Source organism: Embiotoca jacksoni, unplaced genomic scaffold (assembly GCF_022577435.1).
Source record: "Embiotoca jacksoni isolate LCO1_2020_lvr unplaced genomic scaffold, fEmbJac1.0.p SCAF_94, whole genome shotgun sequence".
Lineage (NCBI taxonomy): Eukaryota > Metazoa > Chordata > Actinopteri > Embiotocidae > Embiotoca > Embiotoca jacksoni.
Window position 1 is genome coordinate 704,064 of NW_027185452.1, and position 15,612 is coordinate 719,675.

At 47.7% G+C, this 15,612-nt stretch overlaps 2 protein-coding genes across 2 annotated transcripts; both read right to left on the reverse strand.

Annotated features, from left to right (window-relative positions):
* Positions 1-943: 943 nt before the first annotated feature.
* On the reverse strand, positions 944-7,323 carry rtca (RNA 3'-terminal phosphate cyclase). Its single transcript, XM_069141989.1, has 11 exons — positions 7,161-7,323; positions 6,919-7,019; positions 4,776-4,919; positions 4,553-4,676; positions 3,845-3,903; positions 3,616-3,757; positions 3,239-3,360; positions 2,974-3,032; positions 2,755-2,849; positions 2,567-2,671; positions 944-1,199 (listed from the first exon to the last, which is right to left on the reverse strand). The coding sequence occupies exons 1-11, from the start codon at positions 7,203-7,205 to the stop codon at positions 1,101-1,103; spliced, it is 1,095 nt and encodes a 364-aa protein (XP_068998090.1). The 5' UTR covers positions 7,206-7,323; the 3' UTR covers positions 944-1,100.
* Positions 7,324-8,128: 805 nt separating this feature from the next.
* Positions 8,129-15,236, reverse strand: orc1 (origin recognition complex, subunit 1). The gene is given in 18 exon segments (XM_069141995.1): positions 8,129-8,618; positions 8,809-8,896; positions 8,978-9,144; positions 9,221-9,340; positions 9,955-10,104; positions 10,808-10,915; positions 11,257-11,428; positions 11,523-11,624; positions 11,768-11,874; positions 11,967-12,213; positions 12,334-12,441; positions 12,543-12,590; positions 13,088-13,325; positions 13,507-13,726; positions 13,728-13,931; positions 14,022-14,194; positions 14,284-14,411; positions 15,027-15,236. Coding segments are annotated over 18 exon segments (2,724 nt in total). The 5' UTR covers positions 15,176-15,236; the 3' UTR covers positions 8,129-8,423.
* Positions 15,237-15,612: the final 376 nt, after the last annotated feature.

Here is a 15,612-nt window from a genome sequence, read left to right on the forward strand (position 1 = left end):
CAGGAAGTCTGGGACCGGGTCCAGCAGGGAAGCCTGGCGGAGGTCACCCGGTTCAACCCGCAGGGACGAACGGAGACAACCGACCGTCTCACTGCGGCCTGTTGACACTCAAACTGAAATAAACTACAGTTCCCAGAATTCAACTGTCGGAGCAAAATCAACTTCAGAGCCAGAAAATCAGAAGCAACAACAGATGAAATGTTAAATAAAAAAACTGGAGCTAAAGGAGAGAAATCTCAGGATCTCGACTGCAAAAGCAAAATATTTCATCCGAGAACTGTCACTCAAAAAGTCGTAACCGACCTTTAAAATAAAAATTAAAAAAAAAAAAATTCTCACTGACTTATTTGATTATTTATGATTCTTGTTTTTGCTTCTGTAAGTTTTTCCGTCTTTAATTTATTTTGCTTAAACACTTAAACTACCAAAATCTTCAGCTCTTTCGAGCAAATCGGATTCCTTTTGACTGTTTTTATACTTTTGGAAAATATGAAACATTTTATTAAAACTTTTTTTCCCATTGAAATGAAGAGTTTGAAACCTCTAAAAACTTTCTCTACTTTGAACTTTAACTAGTTTAACATACTTTCAGCTAGAAAGTTCATTTATGCTTTAAAAAGTTATAAATCTTTCAGATATTAAACTCTTTAAATGGAGGAATTGTTCTCGTCTCACGCGTGAAAAGTCATATCAACGAAGTGTAAACACACGAGTAATAATCTTTTACAATCATAATTTTCTACGTACGATTCAGAACTTTCTCTGAAGGTTTATAAACTTAATTTGACTCAAATGCCATAAATTCAATTTTAAACCCTTTAAATCTCGACTTATTGAAGAATCTTGGCTTGAACTTGACTCGGTATCTTGCGACTCAAACGAGGTCCAGAAGAAGTGAGAAATATGTAATGACCCTTTAAATCAATGAGAAACAGACAGAAACGACCGCTGGAAAGAGTTTTATTTATTCATTACAGTATTTAAGGAAAAACCCTGAGAGACAGAAGCTGAGCGGGTCGGCCGAGTCCAGGAGACGGTGTGTGTGTGTGTGTGTGTGTGTGTGTGTGTGTGTGTGTGTGTGTGTGTGTGTGTGTATTGGACTACAGGTTGGGGTTAGTTGCTCCTGATCCTTGACATTCGATGATGTAGGTGACGTTGCTGCTCAGCTCGTCCTCGCACTTCGTTATCGTGAACTTTGCCTGCGAATAAAAACCAACAAACACGTTAAAGTTCAGACTCAATATGTCGGAGCTTCAGAAGTCAGTGTGTGTGTGTGTGTGTACTGTGTGTGTGTACTGTGTGTGTGTGTGCTGTGTGTGTGTGTCCTGTGTGTGTGTGCTGTGTGTGTCCTGTGTGTGTGTCCTGTGTGTGTGTGTGCTGTGTGTGTGTACTGTGTGTGTCCTGTGTGTGTGTCCTGTGTGTGTGTGTGCTGTGTGTGTGTACTGTGTGTGTGTGCTGTGTGTGTGCTGTGTGTGTGCGTGCTGTGTGTGTGTGTACTGTGTGTGTGTACTGTGTGTGTGTGTACTGTGTGTGTGTACTGTGTGTGTGTACTGTGTGTGTGTACTGTGTGTGTGTGTGTGCTGTGTGTGTACTGTGTGTGTGTGTACTGTGTGTGTGTGTGCTGTGTGTGTGTGTGCTGTGTGTGTGTGTACTGTGTGTGTGTACTGTGTGTGTGTACTGTGTGTGTGTGTGCTGTGTGTGTGTGTACTGTGTGTGTGTACTGTGTGTGTGTACTGTGTGTGTGTGTGCTGTGTGTGTGTACTGTGTGTGTGTGTACTGTGTGTGTGTGTACTGTGTGTGTACTGTGTGTGTACTGTGTGTGTGTGTGCTGTGTGTGTGTGTACTGTGTGTGTGTACTGTGTGTGTGTGTGCTGTGTGTGTGTACTGTGTGTGTGTGTGCTGTGTGTGTGTGTACTGTGTGTGTGTACTGTGTGTGTGTGTGCTGTGTGTGTGTGTACTGTGTGTGTGTACTGTGTGTGTGTGTGCTGTGTGTGTGTACTGTGTGTGTGTGTGCTGTGTGTGTGTACTGTGTGTGTGTGTGCTGTGTGTGTGTACTGTGTGTGTGTGTACTGTGTGTGTGTACTGTGTGTGTGTGTACTGTGTGTGTACTGTGTGTGTGTGTACTGTGTGTGTGTACTGTGTGTGTGTGTACTGTGTGTGTGTACTGTGTGTGTGTACTGTGTGTGTGTGTGTGTGTGTACTGTGTGTGTATGTGCTGTGTGTGTGTGTGCTGTGTGTGTGTGTACTGTGTGTGTGCTGTGTACTGTGTGTGTGCTGTGTACTGTGTGTGTGCTGTGTACTGTGTGTGTGCTGTGTACTGTGTGTGTGTACTGTGTGTGTGTACTGTGTGTGTGTACTGTGTGTGTGTACTGTGTGTGTGCTGTGTACTGTGTGTGTGTACTGTGTGTGTGTACTGTGTGTGTGTACTGTGTGTGTACTGTGTGTGTGCTGTGTACTGTGTGTGTGTACTGTGTGTGTGTACTGTGTGTGTACTGTGTGTGTGCTGTGTACTGTGTGTGTGTACTGTGTGTGTGTACTGTGTGTGTACTGTGTGTGTCCTTCTCACCTGAGTCAGCTGCTCTGCGATGTGGATGGCCGTCTGCGTGTGCAGTGTCACGGCGCCGGTTCGAATCCGAGACGTTCCCTTTGCCAACGCCATGAAGATGATGAGCTGTGGAGGAAGAAGAGGTCAGAGTGAGGTCACGGTGAGGTCACAGCGAGGTCTGCAGGTACGTATCAGTGGGCGTGTCTCACCTGGTCCTGCAGGAATTCGTCAACGCAGCCGTTGTGTCTGATGTTTCTCAGTAACATCTCAGCAGCTTCGATACCGATTTTATCTACGTACACACCTGAAACACACACACAGGTGAGTGTTTACCTGGCTGTCAATCACAGCTGTCTGCTTACACCCGTCACCTGCTCTATAGAGCTTGACCGATCAGCGTTGCTGCCACCTGCTGGTCGACTCCTCACCTTTCTTTCCCAGAGCAGAACCTGCAAACATGCAACCTGTAGAGGACTCTGCTATGATTCTGAAACAGAAGAGACGAAATCGACCAATCAGAGAGCTGCTGATGACACACCTGCTTTGTAATGCTGCATTTACTGGATGTGGGAAACTCCAGTTTAAATATAAAGTCACTGAACTGTTTTACATTATCACAGCTTTTGTCAAACTGTCACTCAGCTGCCACTTCCTGTTGAATTATAGCTGCCTTGATAGGTGGGCGGGGCTTACATTATGCCGTTCCCGTTGCCAAAAGCATTTTCTTTCTCCTGCAGCGGGTGGATGTTGATGTAAAGATCTTTGATTTCCTTCCTGATGGTTCGAACAGCAGCAGTCGACATGTCTTTAGCCAGCTGAGGGCGACAAACGCACAAAAAACTACAGTCAGCGCAATAAAAACACATCTTCAATTCTGGGAAAAAAATAAAGTGCTACGTAACTTTAAGCTGAATATTTGTTCCATATTACTTTATAATCATCATTAATATCGAGCAATAATCGCACAGAAGTCACCTCAGGATGTAAAAAACTTTTATTTTAAAGTTTACTGTGACATCACTTCCTGTCTGTGACCCTGCAGTGTTTAAAGTGTGTGTGGTGAACTTTACTTTGTAGGGCAGCACGCCGGCGACGAACGCTCTGCCGTGGATCTTGGTGATGTTTCCTCTCTCCGTCATGGTGACGGGCAGCAGCTCTTTGACCGGGTTCACCGTCACCATCACCTCGCCTCCGCCTTTAGGGTAGAAGCCCCTGACGCACAACACACACAGTCAGTCACACACACACACACACACACACACACTTCTACTTTGTTTTCTACCGTGTCTGTAAACTGACCTCATTCTGATGTCACAGTCGAACTGGAATCCGAACCGCTCGACGATGGGTTTAAAGACCTGAAGAAGAAACCGTTAAATGTTGACTCAGCAGTTTCAGTGACCATATTTGGATGAGCTGGGGGAGGAGCCAGAGGTGGATCTGACCGATCTGATTGAAACCTGACGATACTACGTCCCGCCCACCGATAGCTGTAACCTGACTGGACCACAGGCCTGTCAATCAAACAGACACGCCCCCAAAAACAGGTCTTCTTGAATCTTCTTTTCTAATGAATGAGGGATTATTTTCAGATGGACCTCCAGAAAACTAATAAGAAGGAGTGACTTCAGCTAACAACACCGAGATAACTGATGGACACATTTTATTCACTTTGGATTTGATGAGAGAAGTTGAATGGGAGTCTATGGAGCCGGAGGCTTTTTGGAGCCGACCTCTAGTGGCACTCGCTGGTATTGCAGCTGAAGACACTTCTGGATCAGAACCATTTTACAGACTCCAACAGAGGGTCGTTGCTATGGAGATGAAGCAGGTCTGTCTGGTTTCTTTGCCTGCATCAGTGCGCCCTCTGGTGGAAACTATGTCAAATAGCAGCACAGACTCACTGTAGTCATCAAGATGCATGAAGATGGTTCACGGGCCAGATGTGTGCGATACAGAGTGTGTGTGTGTGTGTGTGTGTGTGTGTGTGTGTGTGTGTGTGTGCACCTTGACAGTGTAGTCAATCTGAGGAGCCATCTCTGCGTTGGTTCCCCCCTTCAGACAGAGCTGGGAGGTGGCGTCAGCAAACAGAGCACAGGGCAGAGCTACCTGCATCAGCAGACACACACTCCTAACACACACAAAGAGATCACAAATACACATCACAGTGTTAAAAACAAGACAACAAATGTCACAGCAGCTGTTTCCTGGGTCTGTCCGTCGCTCTCACCCGGCCGTCTGCGGGTCGGCCGTGTGGTTTCCAGACTGGATCTTTCCTGGAGTCAGACTGATGTCAGTGGAACCGATGATTCCTCCCTGCAGATCGCCAGAACACAGATCTGAGACCAGCTGCAGGCCGCTCAGGTGCTGCGGTCTGCAAACACACACAAACAATACTCACCAAACTCCATTTCAATAGTTTATATTTTAAAGTTTCCTTTGAGGGGACTGTTAAAACCCGTTGACAACATGATTTTAAAAGGAAAAACGTACATAAATACATATTTAATTTGTCAATGTTTTTTTTCTGCTTTTGTCAACTAAAAGTATTTTTGGCAAAACATTTTTAATCAGTAAAATCTAATGAACTTAATGGAGCTGCAGGATAACGGAGCTTTCTGGAAGGCCTGCTCCTCTTCATGATGAACCGAGCTGCTCCGCTTCATGATGAACCGAGCTGCTCTGCTTCATCATGAACCGAGCTGCTCTGCTTCGTGATAAACCGAGCTGCTCCTCTTCGTGATAAACCAGCTGCTCCGCTTCGTGATAAACCGAGCTGCTCCGCTTCGTGATAAACCGAGCTGCTCCGCTTCGTGATAAACCGAGCTGCTCCTCTTCGTGATAAACCAGCTGCTCCGCTTCGTGATAAACCAGCTGCTCCTCTTCATGATAAACCGAGCTGCTCCTCTTCGTGATAAACCAGCTGCTCCTCTTCATGATAAACCGAGCTGCTCCTCTTCATGATAAACCAGCTGCTCCTCTTCATGATAAACCAGCTGCTCCTCTTCGTGATAAACCAGCTGCTCCTCTTCGTGATAAACCAGCTGCTCCTCTTCGTGATAAACCGAGCTGCTCCTCTTCGTGATAAACCGAGCTGCTCCTCTTCGTGATAAACCGAGCTGCTCCTCTTCGTGATAAACCAGCTGCTCCTCTTCCTGATAAACCAGCTGCTCCTCTTCATGATAAACCAGCTGCTCCTCTTCATGATAAACCAGCTGCTCCTCTTCATGATAAACCGAGCTGCTCCTCTTCATGATAAACCAGCTGCTCCTCTTCATGATAAACCAGCTGCTCCTCTTCATGATAAACCAGCTGCTCCTCTTCATGATAAACCAGCTGCTCCTCTTCATGATAAACCGAGCTGCTCCTCTTCATGATAAACCGAGCTGCTCCTCTTCATGATAAACCGAGCTGCTCCTCTTCATGATAAACCGAGCTGCTCCTCTTCATGATAAACCAGCTGCTCCTCTTCATGATAAACCAGCTGCTCCTCTTCATGATAAACCAGCTGCTCCTCTTCATGATAAACCGAGCTGCTCCTCTTCATGATAAACCGAGCTGCTCCTCTTCATGATAAACCGAGCTGCTCCTCTTCATGATAAACCAGCTGCTCCTCTTCATGATAAACCAGCTGCTCCTCTTCATGATAAACCAGCTGCTCCTCTTCATGATAAACCAGCTGCTCCTCTTCATGATAAACCGAGCTGCTCCTCTTCATGATAAACCGAGCTGCTCCTCTTCATGATAAACCAGCTGCTCCTCTTCATGATAAACCGAGCTGCTCCTCTTCATGATAAACCAGCTGCTCCTCTTCATGATAAACCAGCTGCTCCTCTTCATGATAAACCAGCTGCTCCTCTTCATGATAAACCGAGCTGCTCCTCTTCATGATAAACCGAGCTGCTCCTCTTCATGATAAACCGAGCTGCTCCTCTTCATGATAAACCAGCTGCTCCTCTTCATGATAAACCGAGCTGCTCCTCTTCATGATAAACCAGCTGCTCCTCTTCATGATAAACCGAGCTGCTCCTCTTCATGATAAACCGAGCTGCTCCTCTTCATGATAAACCGAGCTGCTCCTCTTCATGATAAACCAGCTGCTCCTCTTCATGATAAACCGAGCTGCTCCTCTTCATGATAAACCAGCTGCTCTTTTCTGTTGTCTCCACTTCGTTTCTCAGCAGCAGCGTCCAGATAAATTTCGCGAGGTTAAAGCCGATGAATGTGATTTATTGAGTATTAATAGATTATGGTTGAAATTAATAACACAGGCGTTTGATTGTGTTATTAAAACGATGCTGAGTGAAATCAGCCAACTTTAATGAATAGGCTAACGTTATAGCGTGCTAGCCGGCGCGGCGCCGCTAACTCACCTGAGCCCCGGTGTGCTCCTGCCGGCTCGGATTTTGGTGATGTTGATGGAGGTGCCGGTGATGCAGCTGAGCGCCGCGGAGACTCTCAGGATCTGTCCGCCCTGCGGAGAACCGACATCGAAAGACGGTCACAACCGGCTGCTAGCCGCCGCTCGCTCGTTAGCCTTCTGTTAGCACGCGAGCGGCGCGGAACAAGCGGCGTTGTTGGCGTCGTGCTCCGGGGAATAAAACGCGGTACTCACGCCCTCCATCGCGCTGCCGTCGATCTCCGCCGCCGGAGACTCCATCTTCCTCCAACAAATGTGGTTCTGAACGTTCCCCTCAGATACAGCTGCAGATTCGGGCACTTTTCTTTCCCCTCCACTGTTTGTGATTCTTCTTCTTCTGCAAGTCAGACCGAGTAGCTCCGACCACTTCCGCTGCATTTCAAAATAAAATACAGCCGTTTCCCCTCTGGTAACATATTTGTTTTGTAGTTTATGCAGGTTTAGAAATAAAAACGTAATTCCTGATTTTCAGTATGGAAGTGTATATATATATAGTGCTTATAAAACCATGTATGATAATAGCTCCATTTAAAACACATTTACATTTCTGAAGATTTCAAACTGAAGACTTATATTTTAAATTTGACATAAAACTACAGTGTAAAAAAATTGCAGAACATTTTATTTATATTATATTATCTTATTAAGGCTAACGTTCATGTCTTCTCTCTATGCTGTCCTTTTCTCTCTCTGCTCTCCTCTCACCCCAACCAATGGAGGCAGATGCTCCGCCCTCTGATCCTGGTTCTGTTAACAGATGTTCTCCACCTCTGATCCTGGTTCTGTTAACAGATGTTCTCCACCTCTGATCCTGGTTCTGTTAACAGAAGCTCCGTCCACCTCTGATCCCTGATTGGTACTTTATAAATACAATTGAATTGAATGTAGCAGCTACCGTTTGCTTGTTTAGGCGAACAAGATTATTTTGATGCTAACGTAGCAGCTAAATATTAACAGCTGCCATTAAATGCCACTCCGTTTTTTTAATATGAACTCTGTTGTTTTAAAAAAAAAAATTCCCCTCGGGGATTAATAAAGTAAATACCTACCTACCTACCTGTTGTTACAACATTCAGGGACAACACCAACATTTTTTTTTTACATAAACTTTAAAAATTCATGCTCTCGCTGTAAGAAAAAACAAAAAAGAACATCGGTTCATATTAAAGATAAGAGTTTTATTGCATATTCAAGTATTGAAACAAAAAAATAAGACATTAAAATTAACAGCAAAAATCACACATTTCAAATAAAACTGGGGACGTCAAGAAGTCTCCCATTAAAAAAGAAAAAGATCTAAAACACGAAAGTCAGATTTGTGGGGAAAAAGTTTCAGTAAAATGTGCAGCATCGTAAAACTTGTGCGGGGTTTGGAAACTCCTCCCACAGATCAGATCGCCGCCTCCAGAGACGGCTCACCTCCGGCGGAGCTCCAATCCGTCGTCCTCTGCGTGGATCTCAGTCGGCCTTCAGGGCGTAGAGCACGTCGTCCTGGCTGACGTTGAGGCGGACGCGCTGCAGGACTCCCAGCCGACTCGGCTCCAGCAGCAGCAGCCTGCAGGCGCCGAGACGCCGACACACCGCCAGACCCTCCGACACGCCGACGGGCTGCAGACCCTCCACCCGACACAGAGCCTGGTGCTGCACGAACACCTGCCAGACCGAACCCAGGGAGGCGTTACCACAGGTAGGACACGCCGAAAACAAAACCTTCAGGGGTCGATTATTTTCTATCTCGAAAGTTATTCACAATATTTGAGTTGTAGCCGTTTTATTTTCCTTTTATTTTAGTTTTAGTTTTAAAATCCTGTTTTTTTCTGCGTCTTCTTCGTGTGTTTCTCACCTGTTGGAACGTGGCCTCCTCCAATCCCAGCCGCCGAAACTCTGCGATGACGGCCCGGAGGAACAGCTGCTCCTGCACCGACGCACACCTGCAAACATACACAGTCAAAAAACACACACGCACACAAAAACAGCATTTCACGGTCTGTTACCACGGCGACACGCTTCACCTGATGGCGGCGATGTAGGCCGAGGAAAACATCTCATCCAGCGCCTCCATCACGTGACTCATTCCCACCAATCCGGCGGAGGCAGAAGAGTCGGAGTGCTCGCAGATCTCCGTCGCCCGGCGACAGATGTCCAAACATCGGCGGGCGTCGCCCGACAGCGCCGCCACCTGGTGGAGGAGAGGAACACTGAGACCTGCGCTGCCACGGAGACCCGTGAGAAGCGTCCGGGTCGACCCGTCTTACCTTCCTGGACGCCAGCTGCAGCGCGTCCTCCTCAAACGCCTTCAACTTGTTCAGCCGCGACGTGATGATCTGCTGCAGCTGCTTGAAGCTGTACGGCTGGAAGGACATCCGGGTCAAACCCTGAAAAAAAACATCCACACAACAGCTCACACCAGTTTTAAAACCCTCCAGGATCAAAGGGTTCAGAGAGTGTTCCTGAACGCAGCACGGCGATGCACGCAGAGCAGCAGGAAGTATTCAGAGTCGTCTCTCGGTCGACATCAACGTGACCGCTGGTACGTTAACATTTGTGATTTCACCGTGAAACCTGAAACTGCAGCAGAGAAACATCAGATTTTCACATTTTCAACATGTTCGCTAACAGCCGAGTGTTCCTGAGCCCATGCAGTGATTTCCACAAAATCTAAAGGGCAAAGGACAAAGCCAGAAATAAATATTGGACAGTTGTGATCTTTGGGCCAGTACGCTTTTAAAAACAGCTGTGATTTTTGTAGTGGAACTCACCGCATGGGCTCAGGAACACTCGACATTGTTGGAAGATTTTCTGTTCTCCAAAAGTTTGACCCAAAATGGTCCGTGGTGAAATCACAAACGTTCACGTACCAGCGGTCACGTTGATTTCGATGAAGAGGCGACACTGGATTCTTCCCTCGTGAAGGTCGTCGCTTCCTCCCCTGAATTTACAAAACCTGCGATCTTCACGAGCTGACATCAGCGCTGATGTGAGTCCTCACCAGTCTGCTGGCCACCCTATTGATCATGATCCTCTCCGGCAGGTCCATGGTGTTGGCGATGGTCAGAACCACCAGGTGGGCGTGGCGCCGCGTCGGCCAGTCGAACAGGTTGTACATCACGTTCTGCTTCCTCGTCCACAGCAGGTCCAACTGCAGGCGTCCAAAAACATGAAGAACAGCTCGTTAAGGTCTCGTTAAAAAACACGTTTATTCTTTTTACGGCTGATTTACTTGTTTTTTTATGGCTGCCTCACATTTCACTGCATGAACAGTAGGGGGCAGTGTGGCGGTATAAAAGCAAGTTGTTAAATTGAGTGGGTTTTTGTGCGACTTTGTGACGCAATTTTGTGTGAATTTTTTATTTATTTTTTTAAATCACAGGAATTTTGCTACATTTAAAAATATTGTGAATATTTGTTGAATTTATGTTAATTATTGTTATTGCAAGAAATAAAATTCAAAATAAATAAAACCTCTGAAAGTAATAAGAAATGTTGTCACTAGTGTTGATACGATTATCAAAAGTCATAAATTTACTGAAGGTAGAAGGTGTGCAGGTGTTCCTGAGCCTATGCAGGGATTTCCACAAAATCTAAAGACAAAGGGATAAAAGACCAAAAAACAATATTGGATGTCTGTAATCTTCGGGCCTTCAGGCGACATCGCTTTAAAAAAAAAAAAAGCAGCCATGATTCTGCAGTGGAAATCACTGCATGGGCTCAAACACAGGCGTGTTGAAAATTTTCTGTTGCATAAAATTTTGACCCGAAATCAGAGGTTTCTCTGCTCTGGTTTCAGGTCGGTGGTGAAACCAGAAAATGTTTTAAATTAGTAGTTAAAACACGGTTCTCACTTCGTCCACCAGGAGCACCGTCGTCTCCTTCCTCGGCGCCGGGTTGCTGAATCTCTTCTCCAGCAGGGCGGCGGCGTGGTCGCTGGTGGCTTTCTGACCCGTCAGCTTCTGCAGGGAAATACATATAAAATAATATATAAAATATATAATATCAGAAATCATCCTCACACATGGGGCCGAAAATTCAGTAACAGACTTTCATGGAGTCACAAGAGGCCGAATACAAAGAATCTGCAGCAGGAATAAGGATTTAAAATCCTCAGAGTGGGTTAAACTAAAAAACAAAACAAACAAAAACTACATTTCCCATAACGCAGCTGGATCTTTATGCTCAGAAAATAAAAGACAAATGTTGGAAAATTAGCTGCTGATATAACGTCACATCGATAACAATAAATAACGAGATCAAACCCTTCGTCAGCTAAGCTCCGCCCCCGCCCCTCCCCCACCTGCAGGATCTGGACGTAGGCTTGGTGAGGGTCCGTCATCTTCATCCCGTTGACCTCGATGAAGCGGAACGGCAGGATCTCGTCCACGTCGGCGGCGTGCTGCAGGCAGCGCATCACCTCGTGGACCGTCGCCGTCTTTCCCGTTCCCGGAACGCCGGAGATGTACATGCAGCTGCAACGACGAGCGGACGGGAGGTCAGCGTCATTAAACAAAAAACAGAAGTGGGCGGAGCCAGCGAGCCTCTCCAGGTTTGGGTTCGTCTCACCCTCCCGTGCCGTCGAGGATTTTGCTCTCCACGAAGCTGTAGATGTCCTGAAACTCCTGCTCCCTGCAGGGCAGCGACTCGGGCACCGAGGACACGTGCAGCCTGACCAGGAAACACAGAGTTTGTAGGTCGTCACGGTAACACCTATCAATCAAATCTGGGCCTGTGCAGGCTCACAGGCGGGGTGGAGTCTATCCCAGCCGGATACAGGGTCAAAGGTCAGTCAGTCCGAGACGTGGACTCACCTGGTCCTGGCCTCCTCCAGGACGTTGGCGGGCTGTTGGGCCGGCAGAGACCGGCTGGGGATGATGGGCGTGGCCTGACGGGGCGTCCGCGGCGTGCCGGGCGCGACCTGTCAGAACAGAGGAGACGAGGAGAGGAGGTGAGGAGGGGACGAGGTGAGGAGACGACGTGAGGAGACAAGGTGAGGGGAAGGACACTGACCTTTGAACTCTGAGTTTTTCGCGGCGTTCTGGTGGAGTAACGAGTCGTCCTCTTGGATTGAGGCGTGTGACATCCAGCTGCAGAGCGCCGGCCCTTCTTCTTCACCACCAACTCTTCATCACTATCGAGCTCCGCCCCCTCCTCTTCCTCCTCCTCCTCGCTGCTCTGCAACTCCTTCCTGGACGGAACGAACTCGTCCTCTTCGTCTCCGTCTGAGTTCAGGTCCGGCTGGTTGTCCAGAAGGTTCCTGACGAAGACGAAGACACACGAGTCAGATTTCAGGGAGCTGAACTGAGTCCAGGTAACTGCTGCAGGGAGGTCAAAGGTCACGGCGGGACGATTCGCTCAGTTTTTTTTTTTTACTCACAGCTGCTTCCTGATGCGAGATGACACCAGCAGGGCCGATTTCCTCTTGGAGGTCCGCGGCGTGCCTTCGACCGGCAGCAGCGGAGAGTTCTCGTTGTCCACCTCAGCCCTACACACACACACACACACACACACACACACACACACACGATTAAAAAGTGTGCGATACTTAATAAACTGTCTGCTTGATTTCTGTCTGCAGGAACTCACAACATGGCCAGCGGCTCCTTCGGGGCTCTTGGCTCCTCCCCCTTCTTCCTGTTGGACGACATATTGGTTAAACATTTATTTTGAACATGTCTGAGCTCCACCCTGCTGTGCACCCCATAGTTCCTCTCCCTGTGCTCTTAAAAAGACAGTCTCTGAGTTTTCCCACTTTCACCAGGTGGTGTGAACGCAACCCGATGAGGCGTTCAGGGTCTGACTCACGTCTGCCGCCTGGTTGGATAGATTCTCTTCGGGGTGGCGTTTTGACTCCTCGCCACCGTCTCGCCACCCGGCCGAGGACTAGAGGACCAGAGGGTCCGGTGGGAAACCAGTTTAAACTAACTAGTTATAAACCGGTTTAACATCTTTAAACCGGTTTAAACTAGCTAACTAGTTTCTTTGGTTTTGAACAAACCAATTTAAATGTATTTAATTTTAGTTAAAGCCTTTTAAACCAGTTTATTTGTGATTAAATCCATTTTAAATCCAAACTGAATGTTTGAACCGTTTTAAACTCAAACTTCTTAAACTAGTTTGGTGTTTCTGACCTGGTGGAGTCGAGCCTGGCGGGAGACGGAGGACTGTCCGTCTCACAGGGGGACAGTCTGGTGAGGACGACGGCGGGCTGAGTGGGCGTGGCTCCGCGGGACTTCCTGAGGGGGGTGAGGCTGTGGGTGAGGGGCAGAGACGGAGGGGTGTGGGAGGACGGCAGCCTGCGAGACAGCAGCTCCTCGTCCAACAGCTGGTTCAGGACGTCCTCACCGATCATCAGCTTCTTCTGAGGGCCTGAGAGACGAGGAGAGAGGAGGACGGACGGGGACGGAGGAGCACAGAGGAGACGAGGACGCAGGAGGACGGACAAAGACGGTGGAGGACAGAGGAGGAGACGAGGAGGACAGAGGAAGGAAGACAGTTTAATAGAGATTCTCTGGCGCCACCAACAGGAAGTGTTTCTGCCGACACTCACTGCTGAGCACGAGTCTCTTGCGGATGCCGGGCGTCCTCGCCGCCGCCGACCTCCTCTTGGCACTGAGACATCTGGAAGCCGACAGTTTGGTGACCGAGTGAAGAGACTCCGCCTCCACAGCGGCGACACCGTCGTACCGCCCCTCCCCCAACGCCACTCTGCTCAGGACGGCGAGGTCCGGCGTGGGCAGGGCCCGCCGGGCGGCTCCCCGGGAGGCGGGGGGTGGCGGTGGGCGGGGTGCAAGCGGGCGAGGGGGGGAGGGAGGGTTTAAGGTGGGGAGGAGGGGAAGTGGGTGGAGCTTGTTCAGACCCCAGCAGACCGGGATCCAGCGCCGTGAAGGTCTTGGAGTCCCAGGACAGCTTCACGTACAGCGTGTCTCTGTCGACCGGGTCGGGGAACGGAGCGCCGCCATCCAGGTGCTTCACCTGGTGGTGGGTGGGGGTGGGGTGGGGTGGGGGTTACAAACCACAACCATCCTTAACGATCCAAACTAGCAAAGATGGCGACGGACTCACCTGCACAGGTCGGAGGATGGACTGGGCGTCGACCTCGTCGTCGCCGTGGCGGCTGCGGTAGAAGAAGATCTCCTGAGGATGCGGCTCTCGGCCGAGCAGCTTCCGTTTGCTCGGCGGCACTTCGGACAGTCGCACGAACCACTGGACCGCCGCCTTCTTCTGACGGCCGCTCTCTGAAACACGGCGGCGAGTCGGGTCATTGGAGACGAGTCTTTACAGTCGAAGTCACGCGTCCAGTTTAGGATTTCAGATTAAAACTCACCGTCTCCAAACAGCCGCACGACTTTGGCCACGTACGGGTTTTCTTCGTCCTCGCCCTCGATGAGGATGTGCTGACCGGTCCGGATGAGGGTGGTCCTCGGGAGGCCCTCCACGCTGATGAGCAGGGAGCTGACACACACACACACATTTAAACCATTAAATCAACATGTATTTTTTATTATTTTAGTTTTTTGTCACACAGAACGGGAGTTTTACGCAACATTTTTTATAGTCGGTTTATTTTTTTTCCTGAGTTTTCTCAGCCTGAATAAAAATGCCAAAACAAATCACATCACAAAAAAACTAGATCAGTAAAAATGCACATGAATGCATCTGGAAGCATTTAAGTTGAATTATTTATACTTTAACAGCATAAAGTTCTGACCACTTATTAATAACAGTTTAAAACTTTTACGTTCAATACTTGAGTGCATTTAAGATAAAAAGTAATAAGTTTGAAACTTTTTAATAATTTTATAGTTATTTCCAGGTGAGATAATAAGGTGAGGTGTTGCCTTCAGGTACTTTATACATGATTGGAAATAACAGACGCTTCTCACGTTTGTTTGCAGTTTGATATTCTGTCAACTAATTACCGACTAAATGCGAATTTCGCCGCATGTTTTACTTTAATAAACGTACTTTCATCTCGACTGAAGCGTTTCAAACCGTCGACAGAACAAGAAGCAGCAGATTTAAAAGTAAAGTAAAACGTGTAGATGAAGATGAAGAAGAGTTTCTCACTCGTAGTCGAAGGTTTTCAGCTTCCGGTTGAAACTCTGCGGCTCCCCGTGCCACCTGAAAGCTCTCCGGACTCTGAGTCTGGTGAAAGACTCCATCCTGGTGAAAGACTCCATCCTGGTGAAAGACTCCATCCTGGTGAAAGACTCCATCCTGTCCGCTCGGACACGAACAATCTGCCTGAATTCAGCAGCAGCTTCGACTGAAACCGTCATGAAGACGAAGAGTTTCGCGCGAAAACTGCGTAATATCCGGTTTTTCTTCTTCGTGGTTTTAGTCGCACATCGCCCCCTGATGTCTCGGGGTGGAAGATGAATTCTCTGCTTTATGACAGAAACATGGTTCAACACAGGGAAATAACACATTCAGGTTTATTCAGTAAACAAACAAAAAAAAGTAAACGAACCAAATTATGTTTTAAATGTTCAACGCTCCTCATCGATCGGATCCTGAAAAATGGGTTGTTTATTGGAAAACAAACAATTAGATGAAGTCACGTGATAGATTGGAAATCTTTGATCCAAAAAAAATATATAAAAAATAAATCTGGATTATCTTGAGGATTCAGGAACAAACTGCGATAAAACTT